This window comes from Onychostoma macrolepis, chromosome 25 (assembly GCF_012432095.1).
Source record: "Onychostoma macrolepis isolate SWU-2019 chromosome 25, ASM1243209v1, whole genome shotgun sequence".
In the NCBI taxonomy this organism is placed as follows: domain Eukaryota; kingdom Metazoa; phylum Chordata; class Actinopteri; order Cypriniformes; family Cyprinidae; genus Onychostoma; species Onychostoma macrolepis.
Window position 1 is genome coordinate 21,867,660 of NC_081179.1, and position 13,460 is coordinate 21,881,119.

Sequence of the window (13,460 nt, forward strand, 5' to 3'; positions counted from 1 at the left end):
CACAACCTCATTTTAGCCTTATCAATGGTTCGTTTGGTCTTTAGAAATAGCAGTAACTACAACTCTCTGACAGTGAGATCAGAACGAGAATTTTTTCACAGAATATTCTCTTACCAATATCATTGGCCTTCGTTGGCACTAGTCTGCGCTCAAGGCTGACCATCTTAATGGCATCCAATCGGATCTCAATGATGTTGTTTAGAAGAGCCAACAATGGAGCCAAAGGAAATGCTGCCACAAAGATAGTAGTAAAACTGAACTGGATCACTGGGTAGGGGAGAAAAGGACAATGCAAAAATCAGATATGTGTGTGTTTCAAAGAAAACAACAGCTTTGTAATAAAATATTTCATGCAAATCTCTGCAACAATGCTAGGTTATTGTGTGTGGTTGCCAAGTGGTTAGAGTGCAATTGCTATGGTGCTTTGAGTGGATGTTAGCATGCAACTTTATGTTAGTTGGAGGGGTGGTTATTGCTGGCCCACATCAAAAGAGTCCACCTCCAAGTCCAAAATAATTACAATTGTATCTTTAAGTAAATTTTGAAGATCTGTACCCATTTCCAAGAACTCATTAAAGAGGCTGAAGCGATCCGTTTTAATCAGGCTGTAGTTTCTGTGCATTTCTTCGAGTTTGCAATTCTCACAGAGTTCAGATCCTTCCTTGGCATTCATACACTCCTTCTTATAGCATTTGAAACACCTTCTCCTAAACTTATTGGTCTTTTTCCTTTTCAACCACCGACTAAACCAGCTGCGGAAAGAGGGTACAACATATATATACAGTTATACATTTATTGAACGTTATACAAAGTTCATAAAGATAATTTTTATTTAGCTTGTTTCTGCTAGTAAATGTGCATTCCTTTGTATAACCAGTGTATTCAGAAGTGACACTTAAGACAGTTGTTATCAATGAATTTGTCAAAAAAAAAAAACACCCTGTAAGTTTAGTAAACCAGTCGGAGCAGTTTGTAATTTGCTCAAAATGAACCCATTACTGTTTTATGTCCATTACTGTTTTTAGCCCATTGCTGTTTTTAAGTGAGGCTTAAATCAGTTTAACTAGCTGTTCATATAACAATGTGTAGTTGAAGATACACATTTGGAACATAGTTTTTAGTATTTTGTAATATATGGCTTCAGTTTTGAATAAGTAATTGTTTCTCAGCCTCAGTGTTAAATCATGAAAAGCAAATAAAAAAAGTTCTACTTACGGACCAGAATATTCAAATATATTGTTGAAGGTCTGTTTAAGTACCATGATAACAGACATCTGAATGAACAAATCTGTGAGACAGCCACTTGGGTGACACTGAATTGAAAAGGATGTAATATTGCATTAAAGGAACACTCCACTTTTTTTGGAAATAAGCTCATTCTCCAACTCCCCCAGAGTTAATAAGTTGAGTTTTACCGTTTTGGAATCCATTCATCCGATCTCTGGATCTGGCGATAGCACTTTTAGCATAGCTTAGCATAGATCATTGAATCCGATTAGACCAGTAGCATTGCGTTCAAAAATGACCAAAGAGTTTCGATATTTGTCCTATTTAAAACTTGACTCTTCTGTAGTTATATCGTGTACTAAGACCGGCGGAAAATGAAAAGTTGCGATTTTCTAGGCTGATATGATTAGGAACTATACTCTCATTCCGGCGTAATAATCAAGGAACTTTGATGCCGTACCATGGCCGCAGCAGGCGCAGTGATATTACGCAGCGCCTGAAAGTAGTCCCCAGCTAGGTAACTAGTTATAATAGTTTCGATATTTGTCCTATTTAAAACTTGACTCTTCTGTAGTTATATCGTGTACTAAGACCGGCGGAAAATGAAAAGTTGCGATTTTCGTAATAATCAAGGAACTTTGCTGCCGTACCATGGCGCAGCAGGCGCGGTGATATACGCGGCGCCTGAAAGCAGTCCCCAGCTATATTATAACCAGTTACCCAGCTGGGGACTACTTTCAGGCGCTGCGTATCACTGCGCCTGCTGCGCCATGGTACGGCATCAAAGTTCCTTGATATAACGATATAACTACAGAAGAGTCAAGTTTTAAATAGGACAAATATCGAAACTCTTTGGTCATTTTTGAACGCGATGCTACTGGTCTAATCGGATTCAATGATCTATGCTAAGCTATGCTAAAAGTGCTATCGCCAGACCCGGAGATCAGCTGAATGGATTCCAGAACGGTAAAACTCAACTTATTAACTCTGGGGGAGTTGGAGAATGAGCCTATTTCCAAAAAAAGTGGAGTGTTCCTTTAAAAAAATAGCATGAAAAAGTGAAACACAGAACATAGTAGTGCATTTGTTTGTCACTATAGGGAAAATGATAACAGCCATACCTCTTCCAGTCTCCATATGCCAGATATCCTCACATATCCTCCAGGATGACCATTGATCCTAAAACACAAATTAAATGTTCAGTGCTCACTATTACTTTGCTCTTTGATTACAGTAATTTAATAAATTTTAATAAATTAAGAGAAATTGATATATTTTCGTTTTTGCACTGTATCTGGTAAAGACTGATAATATAATATAATATAATATAATATAATATAACTTTTCATTTTCCAGGCTACCTTCCCAGAAAGAACGCTGTGTAGATGAGAGAGGAGAACATGGTAAAGAACTGGAATATGAACATCTTGACAGTGAAACTCCTTTCAATGGCAGCATGGGAGTGCTTATTCTCTGCAAGCAGGAAAAAAGCAGTATAAGATGAACAAATATGGTTTACAGTAAAAATGTTTGATAGTTAAAGCCACAAACCCTGTTCCACTGACCTATTTCACTCAGCTTCATAGCTACTGTACAATTGACCTGCATAAAATAATTGTACATGGTTACAACAATTGTCATAATAGGTGAAAAGAGAAAAATGTTCCAATATTCCAAAATCATGGTTCTGTCCAAACTTGTTTCAATAGGAAATACATCAACACAAGACTTTATTAAAACAAAATTAGTTAGTGGGAGCTTTGTGGAGCTTTTACCCGAGTCATGACGGTGATAGTGATGTAGTGAAGCACAGCTCCGAGCATCACAGCAACTGTTTGCGAATTCTCAGTAATGACCTTCCAAGGACTGTTTTCGGCCAGCAGCACAGTAGCAATCACTCGACACACAACCAGGACATGGGTCAAACCAATGATGATCAGCAACTGAGGACGCAGCACCACAGAAGCCATCAAAGCCAGTTAAAACATGCGTATATGAATTAAATGTTTTTTATGAGAGTAAAGTAGCTTCCACATGCCTTCAGTTTCTTACCATGAGAGTGACTAAAACCAGTACTATAGTGGAACGCAGATAAGAGTGCCTGTGAATCTTGAGTTCGCAGCGTGCATTATTTACAATCTCCAGAATCAACTCCTCCTGCGTGATACAAGCACATTCACAATCACATGTTATAAAACCACCCTAAATGTTTAATATTTGTAGTTCCTGAGAAAGGAACGAAACGCTGCATCATCAAATCAACAGAGCATAAGGGGAACTTCATTACTTTCAGTTGTTTGCCTTATCAGATCAAGATGCATTTAATTCTTTGCATGCATTTGAAAATTATATTTAGAAATGATTTTTATATATTTATACTAACCAACCCCTATCCTAAACCTAACCATTTCTAAATAATATGCAACAGGAAGATTTACAAAGAATTTGTGCTGTATTGTGCTGCAAGTCTTTTTAAGCCATGCAATAAAGGTTTTAATGGCTGAAAATGATCCTGCTCCATTAACAAAGGCAATGCTGTTCTAACTTAAAGGGTTAGTTCACCCAAAAATGAAAATGCTGTCATTAATTACTCACCCGCATGTCGTTCCAAACCCGTGAGACCTTCGTTCATCTTCGGAACACAAATTAAGATATTTTTGATGGAGTCTGAGACCTGTCTTACCCTGCATAGACAAAAATACAACTGAAATGTTCCCAAGTCCAGAAACGTATCAGGGGTTCAACACTAGTTTTACAAAACTACGAGGATACTTTTTAGCGGATACTCTCCAAAATGGCGCTATAGGGTGACGCGGAGGAGACAAATTGTTGAATAAAGTCGTTATTTTTTTTCTTTTGCGCACAAAAAGTATTCTCGTAGCTTCGTAAAATTATGGTTGAACCCCTGATATCACATGGATTATTTTACCGATCTCCTTGCAACGTTTCTGGACTTGGGAACATTTCAGTTGTATTGCTGTCTATGCAGGGTCAGACAGCTCTCAGACTCCATCAAAAATATCTAAATAGATGAACGAAGGTCTTACGGGTTTGGAACAACATCAGGGTGAGTAATTAATGAAAGAATTTTCATTTTTGGGTGAACCATCCCTTTAATTGCTGTTATTGCCCCCTTAAAACGCATCAATGTAGTTAGTGTTGGTTGTTATAGAGACTGTTGCTTGTTCGTACCTCTTCTTCACACCAGTCAAAGACCTTCCATGCACACACGTAAGATGATCTGTGGCGTTTCCAGAACTCCAGAAACACAGTAGCTGCGCAGAAGACATTAAGATATGACATAACACTAGCCGGGTTTCCATCCAAAGTTGCAAATTTAACTTACGCGCAAAATTGGAATATCGCATAAAACATTTACGAATGAGCACCGTTTCCATCCATTCCAGAGAACAAAATCGTCACTTCCTGGTAAACTAGCACTAAATAGCCTATAGAAAACTAGGATAAGCTACTGAATATAATAATTTTCATATATGAAAAAATTAATTGCGCCTCAGAGCGAGCAGACGAAACACAATAAATGCTGTCATTGCTTTCGGAGGTGAATGCTGCTGTTTTTGCGCAAAGTCGCGTGACTTTTTTGATGCGCTTGGAGGAATTTATTTGCAAAATGCATTTCCATCTCCCATTATTCGCATTAACCCTTTATCGCACAACTCAAGCGAGCGTAAAAACTTGTTTGCGAAATAAAGGATTTTTATTCAAAATTTGGCATTTCCATCACTCGTTTCTCATGCGATACTTCAAAATGCGCATTAGCTGGGTTTCCATCACCCTGTTTTATTGACTCACTTCAACTCAAATGTGGTTAGAGCTGTTGAACTTACCCCACACTGCCATGAACATGGCGAATGCCACTGTTCCCTCATTATCAAACAGAAGGCTCACCTGCAAATGTGACCCAAATGACACAGTGTCAGCACATATTACAAAATAAACCTTTATTTTAAAAAGGGCCCATGCAGCTAGCAAGGAACTTTTTTTTCAAGATTCTCAAAGTTTTGAATAAACATTCTTCCAGTAACACTAATAAGAACTTTCAAAGCAAAGTAATCTGTTCTAAAAACATTAGCACAAAAGCCATTTACACATTTGTCAAACATTACTATTTACTACTTGTTTCAGAGCTTGTGCTAATATACAATCTGTATTCACACGGTACAGCCCATTGGTTTTAGTTGCATTAACAGCCAACGAGCTTGCTGCTATACTTCCAAATACATGGCTAGTGCTTGCTGCAGCAGTTGCAGCGTGCTCAGAAACACTCCACCTCCCCAGTTCCACCTGTATAGATCTGCTAAGGGGTAATTTCACATATGCTATATGCAGAGTTATTTCATATATGTTATGTAGCAATACATGTTAATATGTAGCAATGTGTTAAAGCCCTGATGTGAATCATGTGAAAGGGCCTTGAGTGCTTCTAATGAGCGGGTGTCATGGTATATTGCATATGTGTGGATGTGTAAATATGTAACCGTGTCAGTGCACAATAAACTGAATAAAAAGTACAGTACCTTTGCATACATGCAGGTGTCAGAAAGCTCCCACACTCTGCATGTTTTATCGCACAGAGGGCACATAATTACTTTTGACTGGCACACCTCCTTTCTGTGTACACACACACACACACACACACACACACACACACAAGCTGGTTTTACTTAGGACCCATAATTTACATTAGATATCAAATGCCAATCCAATGTTGTTGTTTTTTTGTCTACTGAACAAAAGACAACAAAGTTTATAAATATTAAGTTACTCACATGAGAGGACTTGTGTTGTAGAAGGCCACACCGTACAGGAACACTATGAGACCAATTACAGAAGCAGGAATCAAGAGAAATGTGTACCAGCCCAGCCATAGGAAATACAGAGCCACCTTCTCACCAAGGTAGTTTCTGAAAACACAAACAATAAAATCATCAAGACAACTCCAAATATACTTTCAATTTATACCAGAATGGGACTAAGTCTCATAGAGAAACAGAAATAGAGAGATGAGTAAAATCAGAGAACCTGACGTTAGTTATGGGTTGCCCTTTGAAACAAGCAGACCATCGAGCCCAGCTCTGCTTCAAATCCTTTTGCTCCCTTTTCTAGAAATTAAAGGGCACAAATTGATGCCATTTTTTATTAATTTTTTTAAACAAAAGGATAAAAATATGTTTGCGATCAGATATTCATTGTGACCAGCTGTGTTGGGTAAGTTACTCAAAAAAAGTAATCCACTAGAAATTGCTAATTACTTCTTTAAAACTGCAATTTGATAACATCACTGATTACTGCATTTAAAAAGTAATCAGATTACTTATTACTTTACTTTCAAGTTCCCTTAAAGTTTACTTTACTTTTCAAGTTATGAAACCTAAAAAATAAACTACAAGTGAAACTCATAATTCTTTCAGTAATTTAATATTGACTGAAAAATGACATAAAATATAAATATAAGGATACACTTTATTATAAGGTGTCCTTGTTACAGTATAATTATACATATAAGGACTGAGTAATATTAAGTAACTACATGTACTTACTATATGGTTAGGATTAGGGTTTGGTTTAGGGTTACTTTCATGTAATTATGCATAATTTATTTTTGTTATAATATTGAGTAGATGTAACGTGTAACAAGGACACCTTAAAATGAAGTGTTACCAAATATAATTTTGCTGGTATAAAAACAGCAACTTGAAATATTACAGCAAAAATGTCATTCCCTTATCAAAAACAAATGTTCTCTGATAAAGTAATCCATATGAAACCAATGCGAGGTCCAGTCTTTCCCGTCTTAGCTCATTACTATGCAACGTGTTATACCCAACTCTGGAAACCAGATCATGTAGAATTATCACCCTGAGATATAGTTAAATACATTTGCATATAATTAATCTGGAGCGTGGACTCTGTATGACAGGTGTAGTAAATGCTGTAAGCGAGAGGATATAAAATCAAATCAAACCTCATGCAAACAAAAGTGAGTCTCAAAAACATTTTTTTTCATGAGATCTGGCAGATATTCTGAAACGCCTAAGAGAGAGGTAAAGCAAGAGAAGGCATTACTAGCATTGCATAATACAGTAATGTAATGTAATATGCAATGAATGTGCAATCTAGCAGTCAAATTGTTACTCACCTTCTGATTCAATGCATGTGTGATGCAGAATGAAATCAACAATACGAATCCTGAAACAGAGCCACAGTACAGATCAAAGCCCTACCTTTGCAAAGCCTCTTCTTTATTTGTGTACACAATGCAAACCGTGACTATGGCACCTTTCTTCACTGCATCACATAAACAGAGAATAGAGCATTGCTGTGCTGTTGCTAGAGTGTTTTGTACGTTTTGTTTTTTGTTGTTTTTTTTACCAGTTTAAATGTCCACCAAGTTAAAATTATATATCACTTAGAAAAGTGTAGGCACACATCTCCTCTACAGCATGAGTTACACACCAAAACGAAGTGAAGCAGCATTTTTGTTTGCTAGCTCTTTAACTGGACATAAGAGGATTTCTTTTCATAGGTGATATTAAAACAACACTTTCAATTGTAACATGTTTGCTTCATTTGGTTTTAGTGCTTCCTTGTTGCCGTGTTTAATTTGAACTTTTGTTCTTATTGTCCCACCACTAGTCTGTTTCCTAGGTTACTCATTGGTTAATTGATTATGTTCACCTGCCCTTGCTTGTTTGTTCCTTGCCGTAGCCTCAGTGTGAGCTGTTCTTTGTATGTCCTTGTCTGTGTTTAGTTGATTGCGTTTCTCCTGTGCTCTTGCATGTCTGTTAATTTGGCTGATTGTTAATAAAAGTGGCTGCTGCAACCATGACGTGACATTAATGTGTGATTTAAAGTATTGGCCAGGAATATGTCAGTTAGTTGATATACCGCGAACTACAAAGTTATGCAAATCACAAATTGCATTTGTTAAAATGTGGTCTTCGAACACAGTCAGAGAGCTGTTTATGTGATGTCCTGGAAGTGTTTTTCAGAGTGTGTTGGTGTAAATGTATTACCTGGTTGACTGAGGTATAGTACCCTGCTGCTCACAACTCCAGTTACAGGCGTCAGACACTTTCAAGAGATACCGGTAAGTCTCGAAAGTATGTTCTGGTGCTCGGATGCAATAAAACACCTTATCATCCTCATCTCCAAATTTCTTGGAAAAAATAAATAACAATAAAATAAAAAATTTAAAAAAAATCACCAAATACAAAGAGTAAAGCACACATATTTGATAATAGTTCTGGAGCTTAATTATTATCCCCAAACAATATAATAAAGCAGTGCCATTACATAGTTTTGGACTATAATTGTTCTAATAATATTAATAATGCTAGTGGTATATTTGTGGTCAGCACTGCCAAGTCTTGCTAACTGAACTTCAATGACACATTCAGAAACAAAGACAAGACCAATGTCTCAGCAATGGAACTGTGTAAAAGAGAACCACAATTTTACACTTAATTGTTGTGTCAGCAGTTATGCAACTTTTTTCAACCCTTTTATAGGGAAACAACAATTACTTACACTTTCATATAAGAAAGTACAATATTCCCTTCTTATGTCAAGCCAATACATATTTATTACATTTAAAAATACCTAAACCAAGAACTCAAAACTGGAAAAACTCACTTACATATACATTTAATTTATTCTTTAAAGTTTCAATGAAAGCTGTCTGTTTTTTGAAGATGTGGTTGTTCTCATCCTCTGAGATTTTTGCCACAAGAACATAATCGAAGGTCAGAGGAGGTTGCTGATGTCCAGAAGAAAGAAAAAAAGTGTTAATAAATTGATGTGTGTAAGTTTTTATGCTAATATAACAGTTACATAAACACGCACTATGTAAGCATTCACATCATTGTAGTAGTGCCTTCCCTTTGTGTGTATAAACAATTTAATCATGTACAGTGTGGTCAAAAAGTGAGGTTTTTTTTTTTGTTTTTTTGTTTTTTTAACTTTTAGAAGAATTTGTAATTCAACAAATGAAAAATGTATTATTTACAATTACAAAAAAAAAAAAAATTTGTAGATCATATTTTCCTTTCTTTGTAATGAACCCAAAAATACTGTATTAGAAACATTCTCAAATCACGCTGAAAATCAAGGCTCATCAGATTTTATGTCAGACCAAATGCCATATATTTTCCAATTCTTTGTTCCACTGACAATACAAATAATACAAATAATAATAAAAAAAAAATATGAAGTGATGTGCTATAGGCCTTACCACTGGTGGCATGGATGAGATTTCACTGCCATTCTCATTTACAACTCCGAAGGTTTCTAAAAGGTCAATGCTCCCCTACAACAACACAATATATACAGTTCAGAACAATAACCTCATTTACAAGAAGATAAAAAGGTGTAAGTGTAAAAAATGAATATTGTAAAACAAGAAAAAGAATGCATGATGTACAAGGGATTTCAGCTATTTTTGGCACAGAAATGCCCTTTAGATCCGTATCAAACTCGTCCATTTACATTGCAATCAGTTTTGACTTTGCATTCGTACTCTAATGTTAAATAATGACACAGATGCAGCTCCATGCACATTGTACCTACTGAAGACTGAAATAAAAAATAACACATTTTGGAAAGTCCTGGAAAGCTCTGACTAACTGCCAAGTTCTACTTTCATTCTCTTGACTACTCTTAAAGTTGGTTGTGAAACCAAGACTGGCCAAGTAACCTTTCTTATTAATTCTGAGAGCATGCCTGCGAATGCCAGAAATACCTTCATGCTGACTACAGTTATGAAGTCATGGGGGTTTACATTGTTTCTGCGTTTTAATAGCTGTTGTAATTCACATACCTAGATACAATCGGATTCTAGATAGCCACCATGTAGCTATCAAAGCTTCTTAAAGCAACCCTTCGAAAAAAATCTCAGGAGTTCAGAGCTGTGTAAATGTCCCACAGCAACACAAGCAGAGGTACTGCGACAATGGCAAATGTTTTGATTGGTAATGGAAGACGCCAGAACGTTTCGTGTTACTTGGCGTGACCTAAACACAGATAATGTGTCTATAGAGACCGCTTCTCCATGACAGCAGCTGCAGACAACTAAACAGCTTCACGCCGTCAATCAAACCATGTGACCCATGTGATGTTAGTGGAAGTCTCTCTAGGATTGGTTTTGTATAGGCCTATATCAGAGTTACTTCCCTTACATTCACAACACACTAGGTCCTCAATCCGGATGCAATTTGCTTTGTCTTTATCTTTATCTATATAAAACTTTCTGTTCCTCTAAAACACAACGAGCTAGACTCATTGTAAGCAACACAATGTTGCATGAGCTTAACTCTGCCTTGCTCACATTGATTTGCATGCAAACGATTTGTGTAATATTTTCATTCTTGTCACAAAAGCAAAACAGAAAACTTGTTTAGGTCATTCTTTAGTCTAGTGAATCAATGTTATCAACTCTGTGGTTTAAACTCTACAGGCCTATTGGCAGGCACATGAAATAGGATATGTATATGTATATTTAGTCAGGCATCCTTCTTGGTCCTTAATTCCTGCAGGAAATGCATCTATTATCAGGCACACATAGTCACAAATTTTGTCGGCTCTCTGTTTTCATGCCTTTAGTGAAGCACTAAGAAACATTTCCCAGTAAGAGGTAATGACAGTGATGTTAGGAGAAGCAGCTGAAGTTCACCTCACCTGCCTCCGGTGGCTCATTTTTTGCTTCATCTTCGGTCCAGGTGTGTGACAGCTACGCCGGATTCACGCAGTTCAGATGAATCGTTAATCATTCGCCATTACAAACCAAAGCGTTCACACCAAAGATTTATGCGAAACTCAAATAGACTTCCTGCTGCGACAAGGAACTGAACAGCTATTGTTGGCTTCTCTGACACCGAAGCAGAGGAATGTGGCCTGATTACTCTCGCTCGTGACGTCACAAAACGTGCGCTTACGATAACAAAACTCATCATAAGAGCGCAATAATAACCCAAACAGATACGTCTAGTGTAGTTCCCTTTTATCTTTCATATTAAAACAACAACGACAACAACTCTGAAAGTCGCTGAAGAAAAAAAAAAAAAAAAAAAAAGTTGAAATGCATCCTAGGAATATAATAGCATGTTACTCTCATGCTAAAAAAAAAAAAAAAGACAATAGAAACCATCACAGAAATTCCAATGGTTTCCATTAAAATACCATTATAAACCATTAGCTTTTTCCAGTAAAACCATTACAAAATTCCTTTTTGTAGTGTTTTGGGCATTTTTCCAATAGGATTTAACACCCCATTATAGTTTCCAATAAAACCAATACAAGTCGCATTATAACCATTACATTTTCTACTGTGTTTTGGGCAGGGTTCTATTTTTGTTTGTTTGTTTTTGTTTTTCAGCAGAGTTATTTGAGATATAATATGCTTACAAAAAGTCTGCTAATTTACCCTTAAGAATTATATAATATAATCCTGTGTTCATTCTGTGGCCCTAACTGACAGATTGTTGTATCAGTTTATTGTAAACGAAAATCGTAACCCACGAACCTTTCTGATTCTGCGCGTGCAGTTAGGAGTTTTGCCAACAGGTGGAAGCACGAGCTTTATAAAAGGATGTGCAGCCGCTGCAGGGACTGTGCGGGAAACTTCGGCCTGGGGTTTATACAAAATTGTCTGTGTGTCTGTGTGTGTGTGTGTGTGTGTGTGTCCATGTTCATTCATTCTTGTTTGAATTTTAGTTAGTTAGTTTGTTTGCTATTGAAACTTTACAAAAGCATTTTACATCACTATAACTAAAGCACCCTGTTACTTCCCCTTTCATTACACAATAATGAATTATGTTCAGTTTGTATTTATTTAGTTTGGCTTTGTTATCTATCCATCCATCTATCTAATCTATCTCCGGAAATGTTGGGATGTTGAAATCTGAATAAAATGAAAACTAAAAGAATTTCAAATCACATGAGCCAATATTTTATTCACAATAGAACATAGATAACAAATGTTAAAACTGATAAATTTTACAATTTTATACACAAAATGAGCTCATTTCACATTCAATGCCTGCTACAGGTCTCAAAATAGTTGAGACGGGGGCATGTTTACCATGGTGTAGCATCTCCTCTTCTTTTCAAAACAGTTTGAAGACGTCTGGGCATCGAGGTTATGAGTTTCTGGAGGTTTGGTGTTGGAATTTGGTCCCATTCTTGCCTGATATAGGTTTCCAGCTGCTGAAGAGTTTGTGGTCGTCTTTGACGTATTTATTGTTTAATGGTGCGCCAAATGTTCTCTGGACTGCAGGCAGGCCAATTCAGCACCCGGACTCTTCTACTACGAAGCCATGCTGTTGTAATAGCTGCAGTATGTTGTTTTGCATTGTCCTGCTGAAATACAATAATAATAATAATAATAATAATGTAATAATACCTTTCCTGAAATATACGTCATCTGGAGGGGAGCATATGTTGCTCTAAAACCTTTATATACCTTTCAGCATTCATAGTGCCTTCCAAAACATGCAAGCTGCCCATACTGTATGCACTTATGCACCCCCATACCATCAGAGATGCTGGCTTTTGAACTTAGCGCTGACAACACGCTGGAAGGTCTCCCTTTTCTTTAGCCCGGAGGACTCGGCCTCCGTGATTTACAACAAGAATGTCAAATTTGGACTCGTCTGACCATAGAACACTATTCCACTTTGAAACAGTGCATTTTAAATTTAAATATAGAAATTTCTCCAGTTTCTCTGAATCTTTTGATGTTATGCACTGTAGATGATGAGATTCGCAAAGCCTTTGCAATTTGACATTGAGGAACATGGTTTTTAAAGTATTCCACAATCTTTTTATGCACTCTTTCAAAGATTAGAGAGCCTCTGCCCATCTTTACTTCTGAGAGACTCTGACTCTCTAAGATATCCCTTTTATAGCTAATCATGTTACAGACCTGATGTCAATTAACTTAATTAGTTGCTAGATGTTCTCCCAGCTGAATCTTTTCAAAATTCCTTGCTTTTTCAGCCCTTTGTTGCCCTAGTGCCAACTTTTTTGAGACTAAAACCAGGCACCAAATTTGAAATGAGCTCATTTAGTGGATAAAAGTGTAAAATGTATCTGTTTAAATATTTATGTTCTCTATGTTCTACTGTGAATAAAATATTGGCTCATGTGATTTGAAAGTCTTTTAGTTTTCATTTTATTCAAATTTAAAAAAACGTCCCAACATTTCCGGAATTGTA

At 36.6% G+C, this 13,460-nt stretch overlaps 1 protein-coding gene across 3 annotated transcripts in view; it reads right to left on the bottom strand.

Annotated features, from left to right (window-relative positions):
• Positions 1 to 13,460, bottom strand: part of LOC131534295 (anoctamin-9) — a 36,358-nt gene that overhangs the window by 5,133 nt on the left and 17,765 nt on the right. The window contains exons 1-19 of one of the 3 annotated variants that reach the window (XM_058767106.1): positions 10,924 to 11,153; positions 9,482 to 9,556; positions 8,888 to 9,007; positions 8,265 to 8,407; positions 7,388 to 7,437; positions 7,214 to 7,281; positions 6,271 to 6,350; positions 6,018 to 6,152; positions 5,766 to 5,859; positions 5,076 to 5,136; positions 4,420 to 4,502; positions 3,280 to 3,384; positions 3,003 to 3,170; positions 2,793 to 2,829; positions 2,589 to 2,700; positions 2,349 to 2,406; positions 1,216 to 1,313; positions 556 to 752; positions 115 to 267 (exon numbers count right to left, since the gene is read on the bottom strand). In XM_058767106.1, the coding sequence (XP_058623089.1) occupies positions 115 to 267; positions 556 to 752; positions 1,216 to 1,313; positions 2,349 to 2,406; positions 2,589 to 2,700; positions 2,793 to 2,829; positions 3,003 to 3,170; positions 3,280 to 3,384; positions 4,420 to 4,502; positions 5,076 to 5,136; positions 5,766 to 5,859; positions 6,018 to 6,152; positions 6,271 to 6,350; positions 7,214 to 7,281; positions 7,388 to 7,437; positions 8,265 to 8,407; positions 8,888 to 9,007; positions 9,482 to 9,556; positions 10,924 to 10,953 (1,867 nt within the window). In that variant the 5' untranslated portion in view covers positions 10,954 to 11,153. Of the gene's footprint in view, positions 1 to 114; positions 268 to 555; positions 753 to 1,215; positions 1,314 to 2,348; positions 2,407 to 2,588; positions 2,701 to 2,792; positions 2,830 to 3,002; positions 3,171 to 3,279; positions 3,385 to 4,419; positions 4,503 to 5,075; positions 5,137 to 5,765; positions 5,860 to 6,017; positions 6,153 to 6,270; positions 6,351 to 7,213; positions 7,282 to 7,387; positions 7,438 to 8,264; positions 8,408 to 8,887; positions 9,008 to 9,481; positions 9,557 to 10,923; positions 11,154 to 13,460 lie in introns of those variants that run through there. The other 2 variants (XM_058767108.1, XM_058767107.1) reach the window with 2 other exon arrangements.